Genomic DNA, 15,037 nt, shown 5'->3' with positions numbered 1-15,037 from the left:
GGGGAGGAGACCCCGGCTCTGTCCCGTTCAGAGCGCGGGCACCCCCACCCAGAACCCAAGGCTAGGACTACTAGCAGGGAACTCATTGACCCGTCACGGCCAATCGCCAGACCCCCAGGGACACCGGCCCCGAGCCCGCTGCGCACCGCCAGCAACGGCGGACGACGGAGGGACCCGCCTTCCCTCTGACAACCGACCCCTCGAGATCTACGAGGGGTCGGCGCACTCTCCATACGCGTGCTCAGAAGGCCGGGCCAGTCCGTGGCGCGTCCTCTTTCTTCGTGGTCAAGGCCACGGAGCCACGTGAGCGGTGTTACGCTCCCTTAATTTGCGCCGCCACAGAAAAGCCCGTCGCACGCCCTCCTTACGCCCCCCCCCCCCCCCCCCCCCCCCCCAGAAAGCCCGTCGCACGCCCTCCTTACGCGGCCGAGGCCGCTTGAGCGATAATCGCTCCCTCCGCGCGCACGCTCCATCGTAACAGGTCTCTGAATATGTTCGGGGTCTGTTGCGCGCGCGATGGGCACTCTTAGTTCACCGCCCCGCCCCCCCAGGCCGAAACAGCAGCCAAAGGCTAACTGAGTCGCCCCAGGGGACCGGGAACGGCTTAAGCTCCCCAACCACGACAAGGTGGTGCCCACGGAGGAGAACCTTTTTTTTTTTTTTATTTTTACCCAGGGGAAATCCTTGATGGATACCCTCACTCCCCGGGGAGGGAGCGAGGGATGCGGGACTCCCTCAAAGTGAGGTATACCCGCTAAAACCCCTGGGGTGGCCATCCCCGCGGCAGGAGGAGGGGACAGGGACCTGGGACTCGCAATTGCAATACATCGGTCCCCTGCCCCCCGATTCCTCCCCCGCTGCAATCAGGAGGCGACGTCGCGGGTGTTGTGCGATCATAGCCGCCCGATCTTCTTCCCGGGGAGGGCTCGATTGGTCCTCCATCTGCGCGCGCGCGTGTCGTGGTTGCGGGTGGACAGGGGGGGGACAGGATCGGGGTCTGAGCTCACCCGGCTCGGGTCCCGGCCCCCTTAGCCCCCAGGTTGGTGCTCCCTCCACCCCCCGTGGGGAAATGGATTCGCCATTCAACCCGGGGACCCACCACGAAGTTCGAGCAGGGGACAGAAGGTCCCCCGCCGTTATCTCTCCCCTCACGACGAGGTCACCGAGAAAAGGATATTCGCCCGTAGGCTACTAGCCCTCCCCCGATGATCTCCTGGGGGGGAGACTATGACCTCCGCTATTTAGCGGATCTCACTGTCCCCCCCCGTTGGCCGTAACCCCCCCCGGGCCGCCCGAACCAAAAGATTCGCGGCGGCCCAGGGGAGGGACCGACCTTACCGGGGCCGTCTGCACACTCCCACGGATCCCACCCTTCCGGGTAGGGGTCCGGAGGGCCGCGTTTCTGGCACGTTCTCCCTTCTATTTTGGACGGGGGAAGCCCCTGGCCTGCACCAGGGCTCAACGGGGCCCCCCACTACGCCCACTCTTCTCCACTCCCAGGAGCGGGGGCCTGCACCCCTCCGCCACCAAAATATGCCACGCAGGGAGCCCGAGATCCGCGCACAGCGGGCATCTCGGAGTCTCCGCGCGACGCGACGCCATTTTGTGAGAGGGCGCGCCGCATTTATAGCAGCGCGCCCCCCTATCACTCCCTCCGCTCTCGGGGCATTGGGCCGCCACGTGCCCTGCCTCCAGACAGAAGTAGCACCTGGCCGGCCACTCACTCGGCAAAACTGCCGAGGGGCGACCAGCCCGGCGCCACCTCCGCCTTCTCCTCCTTCTCTCCACTTCGGGAGAAGACCTCCCCTCTCCTTCAGAGGGGGATGATTCCAATCCGGAATCAACCCCCCTCTGGGGGATGACATCTCCCGTTTCAATGGTGGCGGGGACCTCTACAACGAGATCCCCGTCACCATTTTTCTCTAACCTTACCTTTCCGAGTCCCGGGCCAGAACCAAACGTTATTTCCCAGGACCCCGAGTACTCGGAGCCTTCACCCTATCAGCGTAGGAGAGGCCGGTCGGACCAGACCCCCTGAGCGTTCTCCTGGGGGTCCCATCAACCGGTCCTCTCCGTCGCTGACTCGTCGGGGGGGCAGCGTTGTTCGTTAGAGCTGGGCTGCCCCCCATATCCGCTGCAGGAGGGGTGCCATGGCACTCCCCCTTCCACTCCCGCGGCGTCTCCACGCCCAGACTCCTAAAGTGGAGTACCGGACCTACGCCTTTATCCCGTCTAAGTAGGGGAGGGACCCAAAGGGGGTCCGTCCCCACCTCAGACACTTCTCTTTTTTTTCTCTCCGACCCTGGGGGAGGGGAAGGGGGCAGGGAAGTCTGTGTCCCCGTCTCCTTTCCCTCCCACCTCTCCAATGATCTCGTGAGAAGAGGCTGGGCTGTCCGGAGATTCCTGGACGCGTCCTTGAACCAATCAAGAAGGTTGTCCAAGTTGTTCATGCCTCCTGGAAAAAGGAGATCGTTGTCGTCCTTTATCTTCTCCTCCACTGCCTCCTCTACGACCCTCTCGACGTAGTTGCACCACTCTGCGGCCCCCTCCAATAGCTCTTCCAGTGACCTCCTCAGCTCCGAAAGAGCTTTCGAGGGAGTCATAAAGGAAGAGAGCTTCCTAGAGGGGGTGATAGCCATTTCGGCCCCGAGGCTCACCCCTGATCTCGGGGATCACCCGTCGTCCGATGACGACGGGGGAGGGGCCGGGACGCTACCCCCCTCACCCGTCGGGCCCTGGGGGTCTGAAGTCCCCTGGGCCGGTAATGATCCCTTCTTCTTGCGAACCATTACATATTCACATCGTTGGTTTGATTTCGGGGTGTCCTTCCCCTAGGGCGGTTGCCAACCAAGGCTCTCGAGCCCGCCCTGCCCGGCGATAACGGACGTCGACCGTGCACATATTCGGATGTGCAAGCCTACACCAGCGGGACGGTAGGCCCCGCCGCAAGCAGTAGGGTCGTCGCTAACGGTCATGGTGGACCGGGCGATTGTAGTCAGGGCGCCTACCCCTACCGACATTGGGTCTCAATGACCCTTCGGGGACAGACTGTCCTCTGGGCAAAGCCGGGTGCCCTGGTACGCTCTTAGCGAGTGATCCTCCCCGCCAGACCTCCCGAGGGTTGGACCCTCGGTACTACCACAGCGGATCGTTGGATCACCCGGGCCTCTCCACCACGACAAGGTGGCGTACCATCGGAGAGGAGAGGAGGAGAACCTAACCTTTTTTTTTTAACGTAGGGAAAATGCGTTACGCATACCCCTCTCCTGGGGGACTGAAGAGGGGTTATGTGGGACTCCGGTCCAAGCTGACCGTTTACCCACTAAAAACCCTACGGTGGCCACCAACCGCGCCAATAAGAGGGGATCGCGGGCGCGCCAGAGGCATTCTTCCACGATCCCCTCGGCGCACTAGCCCCACGGGGCTCCTCCATCGAGGCGTCTATAACGCCCGTTTCTCCTATGGAGGCATCACAGGGACACACTGTTCCGCTACCATCCATCCGCTCGACCGAGCCAGAGGGGACTTTGAAAACACCCTCAGGGATCCCCTGGGCCTATATCTAGCCCTTATTGTGGGGGACTGAAATAAGGGAGGGGCGTGACTTCCCCCTTATCCCCCCGAGAACCAGAACCTGCAATCAATCCGCTCGGGGCATTCTTTCCATGGGAGGGAGGGAAAACTTCCCCTCACCACCCCTATCACTTCTGGGCGGAGGTGGGGGAGCCTGTAAGCGTCTTATCCCACCTTCCGTATGCCCAATCCTCCCCTCTTCTGTGGGGGGGCATTCCGCCGTTACGGCCCCACTCAGGGGTGGGGTACGAGGACGCGTCTCACGACGCCTCGCCCCCCCTCGGCCTCTCCTATTTCCTCCACCATCCCTGGCTGGGAGCTGTCCCTCGCCCCTCCTGCCTCTCTCAGCCTCCTCCTTCTGCGACATGACTGATTCGCAGAAAGAGGAGAATGCCTTCCAGTTTTCCTCTTTACGGAGGATCGCGGCCACGACCGCTTCCAGGGAGAGATTCCTCCCTATATGTTGGATCAGGATCCGGCGATCACCCGCCCATGCTGGGCACTCTTCAAGTGTATGCTGCGCCGAGTCCTGATCCCCTCCGCAATGGTGGCACTATGTTGTGCGCTCCTTCTTAATTCTGCACAGGTACTTACCAAAGCAGCCATGCTTTGGTAAGCACCTGTGCCATTCTGTAGGTGACGCCGCCCCAGCTCCTTCCGAGCCATTCCGGAAGTAGGGGGAGATTGGCGCGTACGGCTCTCTGCTCCCTCGCGTCCGACTCCGACAGGTATCTCTGCCACCGGATCACGAGGAAGTGCCGCGCCTGCCACCTAAGCACGGTCCTGACACCAGCCGTGAGCAGTATCCCCTCCTCGCGCAGGGCCTTGACCCTGCGGTATAGCTCGGAGTGGGTCTGCCCCATCAATTCCAAGGGAGGGACTAACGCCAGGACCGTAACCGTCGCCGTTCGGTAGGCGCGAGCCGCCCTCAGCGCAATGATGCGCTGTGCTCGGCGCATCAAAACTTTGATGCGCCGTGACGCGATGGCCGCGTCGGCCCATATAGGCACCCCGTAGAGAACGACCGAACCCATCGTATTGACGTATAGGCGGCGTACTCTCCCCCCGGCCCACCAAGGTTGGGCAGCAGCCGCGACAAGGCTGCCGCTATCCTGATTGCCTTGGGGGCCGTGCGAGCGAAGTGCTCGCCAAAGCCCCACCTGCTGTCGAGGTGAAGACTCAGGTATTTCAGCTGGGCCCCCACCTCGATGGCGTCACCTACCACCTTTATTTTGGTGCCACGAGGGGGGCTCCCCAGAGAGCCATCGTGAAAAAAGATGACCTCTGTTTTATGGGAGGCCACCTCAAGGCCCATTCTCCTTATAGAGCGCACAACACATGCGACGGCGATGTTCGCTAACGCCACCGCTTCACTCCATCCGCTCCCCCCGACCACCACTAACGTGTCATCTGCATAGCAGATGACGTGGCAGCCGGGGGGAAACGCTGTGCGCAACACCCCGTCGTATGCGAGGTTCCACAGGAGTGGGCCCAGTACTGAACCCTGTGGAACCCCACAGTGGATCGCCCGGCTTGTTAGGGATCCCTCCTGATCCCTATAAGTCAGCTTCCTGTTGCGGAAGTACTCCCTCAAGATGGCCCTCAAGATGGCCTTTATGTAGGGAGGGACCTGGTGTTGGTCCAGACCCCTCCCCACCTCTACCTACGGCAGGGTGTTGAATGCGTTGGCGATATCTAAAGACACCGCCAACGCCACCCCGCCGTCACCAACAATTTGGTCCGAGAGGGCCCTTAGGCGCCCAATGGCGTCTACAGTAGAGCGACCCTCCCGAAAATCGAACTGGCCTTCATCTAGGCCATTTTCCTTCCGCGACAGGTGCTGGACGAGGCGATCGGCGATAATTCGCTCGAAAATCTTGCCCGCCTCGTCCTGCAAACACAGGGGCCTATAGGCGAAGGGATCCCCCGCCTCTTTCCCCATTTTGGAAAGGAGCACTAATCGGGCCTCCTTCCACGTGGCCGGGAACACGCCTTCCCTCAGACACCTACTATAAAGGTGCCTGAGTGGCTCCCCCAATACATCGCAAGCAAGGGTCCAAATCTTGCTCGCGATGCCATCCTGACCGGGGACCTTGCGGAGGGTCATTTTGATGGCTCTTCTAATTTCCCCCTCCGTCACCTCTCTATAGCCATCATCTTCCCCCTGCTGCTGACGCAGGGGGAAGGGGTCCGGTTGCCGCCCGCTCACCGGGAACAGCTTCCCCACGATCTTTGCCAGAACCTGAGGAGAAATCGTCTCCGTCGTGGGGAGAGCTCCAGTCCGCAGCCTCTTAAGGACCAATTTGTATGGGCGGCCCCAGGGGTCCTCATCCAAGGAAGCTACGAGCTGCTCCCACGCCTTCTCCTTGGCTCTCCTGATGGAGTTTCTGAGGGAGTACCGGGCCGAACAGTACTCCCCGGCGGCGGCCTCCACTTCCTCCGCTCTTGGAGGACGCCTTCTCCTGGCCCGATATAGCCTGCGTCTGGCGGCGATCGCGGTACGGCGTAATTCCGCGATCTCAGACGACCACCAGTACGCCGACCTCCTAGGACAGGGCCTGGCCCGCGGCATTGCGGTGTCACAGGCACACCAAACGATGCCGCGGACCCTCTCCCACACCTCGTCAATATTGTCCTGCACATTCATTCCGGGCCAGGTCTGGGCGTATAAAGACTCCATCAGGAAGACCTTCATCTAATCTGGCAAGGGACCAACGATGTTGAACCCTTGCCTTCAGCCCTTGAATTGTCTGGAGGGAGGCCGCATATCGGAGCTCGATATATCTGTGGTCGGATAATGTTTCGAGCTCCACGGCCACCCTCCAGGAAGTGACCCTTCGCGTGGCCGCATGGGAGACTATTGTCAAATCAACGGTTGATTCTCCCTGCGGCCGCACGCAAGTGCTCGTGGTCCCCACGTTTAACGTGGATAGGCCCAGCCCAGCCCAGCCATCCACTCCTCAAGGTGTCCCCCCCTTTTATCCGTGCGCGGGCAACCCCAAGAGGCCGACTTGGCATTGAGGTCGCCCGCGATTATGACAGCACCGGGGAGGCAGGTCCCAACTACCCTCCCCTATTTCTGCCATTAGCTGCCTCTAGAACCGGGTTACGTCTCAGAACGGGGGGGAATACACCTCTATAATCAGGGTGCTCCCCCACCTAACGGCGACGTACCCGGTTCCACGCCTAACAGCGCCACACGGGGGGACCCCTCTGTCTCTCTCCATACGATGGCCACCAAGCTGCCCCCCTCGGGGGGGTTATCCGTGAACCAGCCAGCACCCCCCACGGGGGGGGCAATACGGCTCGCAGCCACATCCAATCCGCAACCACGCTCCGCCAGCATATGCAGGAACAAATCCTGCGCTTGACGAGCGTGGTTGAGATTAGCCTGTAGAACAGGCACACCACCTACAAATCTATGAGGGGTCCGGCCCATTTTATTCCGCCTTCTCCCATCCCAGAGTTGTCCTACTTCCTTTGCCCTTCCTTATCCCCCTCCTTCGGGGGTTCTGGGTCATTCGGGATCCGCCTCCGGGTCCTCAGCTTCCGTTGAGGAAGCGGCGCCTCGAGGGGGGGGTTTACTTCCATCGCACTCCCCCCCTCGGTATCCTGTTCCCTTCTCGAGGGGGTCTCCCCCGTAGGGGAGAAACGACCTCCCATAGGTCCCAGTGCCGGGTTTACATCGGCCTCACTCCGTTCTCGGCGGTACTTACGACTCGTGGTCGGGCGGTACCTACGACGCGTGACCGGGCGTTACCTACGACGCGTGGCCGGGCAGTACCTACGAGAGGGCTATCTGGCGGTATCTACGAGTGGTATCTCTGGCCCATTCTACGTCCTCCGCGTGGCTCGCGACGCACCAAGTCCGTTCTCGACGGCACATACAACGCTTGGCCGGACGGTACCTACGACGCGTGGCCAGGCGGTACCTACGAGAGGCCTATTGGGCGGTACCTACGACGTGTGGCCGGGCGGTACCTACGAGAGGACTACCGGCGGTACCTACGAGTGGTATCTCTGGCGGCTTCTACGGCCTCCGCGCAGCTCGCGACGCACCAAGTCCGTTCTCGGCTGTACCTACGACGCGTGGCTGGGTGGCACCTACGGCCTCCGCGTGGCTCGCGACGCTCTAAATCCGTTCTCGGCGGTACCTACGAGAGAGCGGTCGGGCGGCACCTACGAGAGAGCATTCGGGCGGCACCTACGGTTTCCGCGCGGCTCCCGACGCACTAAGTCCGTTCTCGGCGATACCTACGACTCGTGGTCGGGTGGTACCTACGAGAGAGCGGTCGGGCGGCACCTACGGCCTCCGCGCGGCCCTCGACGAACTAAGTCCGTTCTCGGCGGTACCTACGACGCGTGGCTGGGCGGTACCTACGAGAGAGCTGTCGGGCGGCATCTACGGTCTCGGCGCGGCATATTGTTTTCGCCGATGAGAAAATCACAAGTCCCCTCACGGCGTATTGCTTTCGCCGACGAAAGGGAGAATTACAAGTCTTCTCGCGGCGTGTTGCTTAGCCGTCGAGCGAGAAAATTACAAGTCCCCTCGCGGCTTGTTGCTTTCGCCATCGAGCGAGAAAATCACAAGTCCGCTCGCGGCGTGTTGCTTTCGCCGACGAGCGAGAAAATCAAAGTCCCCTCGCGGCGTGTTGCTTTCGCCGTCAAGCGGGAAAATTACAAGTCCTCTCGCGTCGTGTTGCTTTCGCCATCGATCGAGAAAATTACAAGTCCCCTCGCGGCGTGTTGCTTTCGCCGACGAGCGGGAAAATTACAAATCCCCTCGCGGCGTGTTGGTTTTGCCGTCGAGCGGGAAAATTACAAGTCCTTTCGCGGCATGTTGCTTTCGCCGTCGAGCGAAAAAATCGCAATTTCCCTCGCGGCGTGTTGCTTTCGCCGACGAGCGAGAAAATCAAAGTCCCCTCGCGGCGTGTTGCTTTCGCCGTCAAGCGGGAAAATTACAAGTCCCCTCGCGGCTTGTTGCTTTCGCCATCGAGCGAGAAAATCACAAGTCCGCTCGCGGCGTGTTGCTTTCGCCGACGAGCGAGAAAATCAAAGTCCCCTCGCGGCGTGTTGCTTTCGCCGTCAAGCGGGAAAATTACAAGTCCTTTCGCGGCTTGTTGCTTTCGCCATCGAGCGAGAAAATCGCAATTTCCCTCGCGGCGTGTTGCTTTCGCCGACGAGCGAGAAAATCAAAGTCCCCTCGCGGCGTGTTGCTTTCGCCGACGAGCGGGAAAATTACAAGTCCCCTCGCGGCGTGTTGCTTTCACATGAAGCTGTTGGTGCAGATTTAAAATAATGAGGAAATTTATTCCTCATGGTGGAGAGCATTGGAGAGCCACCCTGTAGCGCGTCGCGACTCGGCCGCCGGTAGTCTCTACCAGCAGCACGACCGTTGAACGCGCTCTTGAACTAATCTTCGAGATAGCACCCAGACAGAAACCGGCCTTAGACGCATCCCGCGCGCCTAAAGTCATCCTCCGTTCGGGGATGATCGCCGGGTACGCCATCGGAGCCTGGCAGGCGAACAAATGCATCGCGAAGTACTTTCCTCTCTCCCCTACTTTCTTTCTTCTTTTCTTCCTTGGTATGTTTTTCTTTATGCCTCCCGCAGCCGCGCCTCTTAGGGTCATTCACTGTCTTTACCCCGGTGTCGCTCAAGGCACCCGAGGTCGATATCGCGGATCCGTCCTTCGCCCCTTCAAACGGGGCCACCCTCTTATATAAGCCAGCCCGTAAAGCTTGCGCTTTTCGTATCCACCAAGATCGTATTAGGCTTATCTGCCTTTCTCTCTTTCTTTTTTCCACAGACTTTCTTTCTTTCTCTCTTTCTTTCGAAAGTACGACGACGCTCGCGCGTGTTGAGTGGGGTCTCGTCTAACCGACAAGACGATTCCCCAAGCCGAGGGTTGAGTCTCAACAGATCGCAGCGTGGTAACTGCTCTATGCGAGAATACAACACCCCGCCAGGTTTCCTAAGTCGTCTCTACAGACGGTTTCGAGTCTCGACATCGAACTTGCGAAACCCATGATTTGACCGTTAGATGCCGTGCCGTCGAAGCGGTGAGATCCCGACGGGTGATTGCGCCGAACGGCAAACCGGGTCCGTGCGACGACCGGTCCGTGGACCGGCCGCCTAGTAGTGTCACATTGTTTTGAGCCTTTCGACTCACGAGACTCTTGTAGATATCATTTTCACCTTCGACTAGAGAGGATACGTTTTTTCCTCTCCCTACACTTCTTTCCTTTGTATATTTTTCTTATGGCCCCCCCGCGCGCCACCTCTTAGGGGCGATTCACTGGCTCTACCCCCAGTCGTTCGAGGCGCCCGAGGTCAATCTCGATCGTCCGCCCCCTGAAGCGGCCTAGGCAGCCTGCAGCTTGGCTTTTGCGTATCCACCAAGATCATAATATATATATATATATATATATATATATATATATATATATATTGCTTATTTTCCACCTCCCTTTCTTTCTTATCTTTCTTTCATTCCACACTTTTTCTTTTTTCTTTCTAATCCTTTCTATCATCACTTGCATATGTTTTCTGGTCTCATCACCATCCGCTAGGCCCTTTTGTGGAACCTCAGCGCGATGGCAGTAAGAAGCCCCGCCCCGCCTTTGCGCGAGCAATAGCGGACAAGACGACTATAGCATCCCGCACGCCACGACTATCGCTCGGCGATGCATGGCCATGGTGCGCCGGAGGGTCGAATGGCCACCCCAGTAGTTAAAGATTCGTCTCCAGGCATAGCCGGCGCTCCGCCACGGACTACCCAATCTCTGCTCGCATGTCGGTGCTGCGTTTGCTAGCACTATTACACCTCTATACCTCGCAAAGTATGAGGTCTGAATTTTACCATACTAGAACATGGCCCTTTTCATCATACGAAGCGCATGCTAGCGGATGTGCAACATTTCGAGTTCCATAACTCAATATATATAAGTAGTGATACTAAGGGGGTTCTAACTCTGGTCCTCTCAGGAGGGTGAGGCGCGAGGGGAACCGCGGTGCGGGGGGAGTGACATCACCCGCGGGGAAGAGGGATCCGCGGCGCGAGCGATGGACGAGGGGGTCCGCGATGTGAAGGGGGATCCGCGGCGCGAGCGATGGGCGAGGGGGTCCGCGCGGTAAAGGGGGATCCGCGGCGCGAGCGATGGACGAGGGGGTCCGCGAGATGAAGGGGGATCCGCGGCGCGAGCGGTGGGCGAGGGGGTCCGCGAGGTGAAGGGGGATCCGCGGCGCTAGCGATGGGCGAGGGGGTCCGCGCGGTGAAGGGGGATCCGCGGCGCGAGCGATGGGCGAGGGGGTCCGCGCGGTGAAGGGGGATCCGCGGCGCGAGCGATGGACGTGGTGGTCCGCGCGGTGAAGAGGGATCAGCGGAAAGAAGACGGTGGTGCGAGAAGAACAGTGCAAAGTGTGTGTGAAGAGGACAGTGCTACGAGTGCGACAAGGATGGCGTTAACGTGGGACAAGGACGACGCATAGGTGGGAGAAGGACGACGCAAAGGTAAGTGAACAACGAGTATATTCTAAGCGAAAGAGAGAAAACGATAATATCGAGAATAATAACGCGTGCGAGAGAGAACAATAGCGCAATGTTGTGCCGGACGCGGCACGGGGTGTGGGGTAGCCGGGAGTTTCAAGTTAATTTCCTGAATTTGGTTGCAACTTTTTATTATAAAACTTCTCTTTTACAAATATATTCATTTATTTGATATTAGTCAATTTCTTTTCAAGCCTTCTCTTAGCCTCGTTCTTAGATTTAGAGTGTCTAACAATTTCGTCGGGTGATTCGTCGTACAGTATAGCGGTTAGCCCTTGGTCTCGCACTAGTTGATTGATTTATAATTTACGACTGTCCGCCGCGGATTCGCGGTGGACGGCTTTTATTTCCTCGGTTTCGGGGGTGTTTTGGAGGGGATCGCCTAGCGACATGACCATATATGGTCATGGGGGTTCTTTGTGGCATCCAAAGTCCAAATGCAAGCGAAGGAGGTTCAAAGTCGAATCCCTTCGTTAGCGTCTTTCGCGTTTCCGGCGAGCGTTCTCGCGCGTGGTTTGCTGAGATGGCGGTTTTGCACGGTTCGCGAATGTTCTATTATATATTCTATTATAATGACATAATAAGTTATAGTCTTTCGGACTATAACACGCAAGAACAACGCGAGTGAGAGAGAACGCATATGAAAGAGAGAACGATAGCGCCAAGACGACGTGTACAAGAGAGAGAACGATAATATCGCGAGACTTACAATTAGTGCGCGCGCGAAAGAGAGAATGATAATATCGCGAAGACAACACGTGCGAGAGAGAACGGTAATATCGCGAGACTTACAACTAGCGCAAGAGAGATGGGGACGCAAGGATGGGGACGCAAGGAGAGGCGCGTAAATAATTAGATTTTTTTCTCAATTAAAATCAAATAAAATTTATTTAAATGTGTACTTTTTGTGTCCTAGCGCGAGAGAGTTACTAATTCTAAGCGCAGGAGAAAGAGATACAATTAGCGTGAGACTTATGATTAACGCGTGCAAGAGAGAACGATATCGCGATAACTAGCGCAAGAGAGACGCAGGGATGGGGACGCATGGAGAGGCGCGTAAATAATTAGATTTTTTTTTATGAATATAAAATATATAAAATTTATTAAAAATGTGTATGTGTTAATACAATTGTGTGTGTGTGTATGTGTGTGTGTGTGTGTATGTGCTCAAATTATGATTAATAATAATAATATAATATAATAATAAAATAATAATATAATAATAATATAATAATAAAATAATTTGGTGGTGCGGGGATGGGGGTCAGGGGATGGTCACTCCTGGAAGACTAGGGGCAATATGTCGGGCTGAGGGACTTCCACTCCTGGTCCTCTCGTTGACCATTCATGTACTCTCGTAAACTCTGAAATTAAACATAATAATTGTAAATGTTTTAAATTTATTACACATTAGCAAAAATATTTTTACCTTCAACGTTTCCAAGTCATGTCGTAGCATATTCTCATGCACATCTTCGAATTTGTCTATACCTTTACATGATTCAAGATGTTTACAAAGTCTATTTCCGAAACATTTTACTTTAGTGTGATTAGGATCTTCCGCATATATACAATCTATACAAAAACTTGCATTACATTTTTTAACTGAGTTCGCCCAATAGTCTCGAGTTTTGAGAAATTTGTTTAACGAAATTGTGCGGGGTTTTTTCAAGCCGAGCTCACGATTTCTTATAAATTGAACGACTGAGGTTTCCAGATTCTTCTTCCAAAGTTGTTCCCGCTCATACTGAAGTAATTCTTCAACATCACTAGTTCGAAAATCGAAATCAGGTTCCTTATCAGATGATTCTTTTTCGCATATAATTTCTTCCATTTCGCTCTTCTCTCTCTCAATCTCAATTTTTTCCACCACAACTGGATCCATCCAGGCATCATATTCATCCATATCTTCATTGCCGATGATTACGTTTTCTTCAGCATCATTATCATCCATATCTTCATTACCGATGATTACGTTTTCTTCAGCCATTGCACTAACGTAACACACACAAGACTAATGAAACGCAAAGAACAACGAAAGAAATGATACTCTAGTGCAGCAGACTCCTCTTCATTATAAGGGTTTTTCATTTTAATCCGACCACCTAAATTTCTCGGAACCTAAGCAAGATAGGGAAAAATGTTTTAGACAAAAGTTGTATAGTTTCAAGGGGGACATAAGATGGTGTCATTAGTTTGATCTTGAAGATCCACCTGAAGGACACGCGAAGGTCAGCTCCAACTTTTTAAATGGGACACCTTATATGCTTTTGCATATTCTTGTAGCTCATCTCAAGAGCTTTCCAAAACACTATAATCAAGTTAGTTTTCATTAAGTACTTTCCAAGTTATGAGGCTTGAAATCATTTTTTAATTTTACATAAACCGTAAAATATCTTGTAAAATATTCATTTTTCGATTATTTTACCTTAATACTTTTATGTACAAAATAATGAGAAGAATCAATTGATGTAAAGAAAACTCATAGTTGTTTCGAAAAAAAATATGTAATTTGCAATTAATAATTACATATTTTTTCTTAAAAATAACTATGTCTGCATTTATCTACAGCATTTCTCTACATCTTTGGCGGAGCGTGTTGAGAAAAATTGTCGACTATTCTTATTCCTATGGAAGGAAAGAAATAAAATTCATAGATGGAATAAAAATAAATAATTATTTATTGCACGCACCGTAAAGAATATCATTTACAGCACATGTTAATAATTCGCAATCAATCAATGATTCGCTGTCAAAGACATCACTCTCGCGTATCGTTTTTACAGCATCGCATACAGTAGTAATATTATTACGTTGTAATACAGTTTCAAATTGTTTAAATTTTTCACTTACGAGATACGTATTCTCGCATAACCAATTATGTATATGATCAATACAATTTTCAAAATTAAATAAATGTAATAATGTTTCTGGTTTCATGTACAAAGAATGTTCGCATAATGCAAGTTTTACAATTTTCGATTGATACATTTCAATCGTTAAATCTCCAATCCTTAATGGGGGAGCAGTCGATTGTAGAAATTGTTCAACGACTGCTTGCTTCCGCATCAACAAATTCCACGTTGAAAAGGGCAACACTATTTGATTGCCTCGATTATCGCCGAGAATCAATTCCACGTACGATACAGCTCCAACGCTTATTCCAATGTCCAAATACTTGTACGACGTCGGGGTTAGAACGTACCTTCTTCCAAGTATGCGAGCCTCACGACGAGACTGAATACTATAAAATATAAATAATTATACAACAATATTACAAATCAATAAGTAACAAATTTTTTAAACGATTTAAACTTACGTGTCGCATTTCTGCTTCTTACACGGTGGAGTTTCGAATCGGAACGTAGAAATTCATATTTCCTCAGCGGTGAACCTTTCACACACGCGATTGATACAATACTGCAATCGTATTAGAATCAATATCAATTCAAATAGTATCGTAAATTGCGATGTAGAGGGGATTATTGCTGACGCAACATTTTAATTTCTTCCAAAATTTTATTGCGCCGATGTACGGCTGCGATGACATCATCATCGTCGGAACAAAGATTTAGCTGAATTTGCTAAAATCGGGCGCCGATTTACGGCTGCTCCTGATGCAATCACGTTAGATTTTTCAAATGTACGTGACAAATAGTGAAAAAATAATTGCCAAGGTTAAAATGTGTATCATCCCTAGACAAAGATCTAGCTGAATTTACTAAAATTGAGCGCCGATGTACGACTGCCACTGATGCAATCGCGCCAAAATTATTCAAATGTATGTGATAAAACGCGAAAAAATAACCGCCAAGGTTAAAACATGCATCATCCCCAGACAGAGATTTAGCTGAAAGCGCTAAAATCAAGGGCTGATGTACGGTTGCCCCTGATGCAATCACGTTAAAATTTTC

General features: G+C 53.9%; 1 protein-coding gene across 1 annotated transcript; it reads right to left on the bottom strand.

Moving 5' to 3' along the window:
* Nucleotides 1-4,163: 4,163 nt before the first annotated feature.
* On the bottom strand, nucleotides 4,164-4,607 carry LOC112637678. The gene has a single exon (XM_025407886.1). It carries the CDS (start codon nucleotides 4,605-4,607, stop codon nucleotides 4,164-4,166), a length of 444 nt encoding a protein of 147 aa, XP_025263671.1.
* Nucleotides 4,608-15,037: the final 10,430 nt, after the last annotated feature.

This window comes from Camponotus floridanus, unplaced genomic scaffold, assembly GCF_003227725.1.
Source record: "Camponotus floridanus strain SB8 unplaced genomic scaffold, Cflo_v7.5 scaffold192, whole genome shotgun sequence".
NCBI classification, from domain to species: Eukaryota; Metazoa; Arthropoda; class Insecta; order Hymenoptera; family Formicidae; genus Camponotus; species Camponotus floridanus.
This window is presented reverse-complemented; position numbering and strand designations above follow the sequence as displayed.

Excerpts from the sequence above, each read along its gene's own strand:
- LOC112637678 (XM_025407886.1), bottom strand. The coding sequence starts at position 4,607 with ATGGGTTCGGTCGTTCTCTACGGGGTGCCTATATGGGCCGACGCGGCC.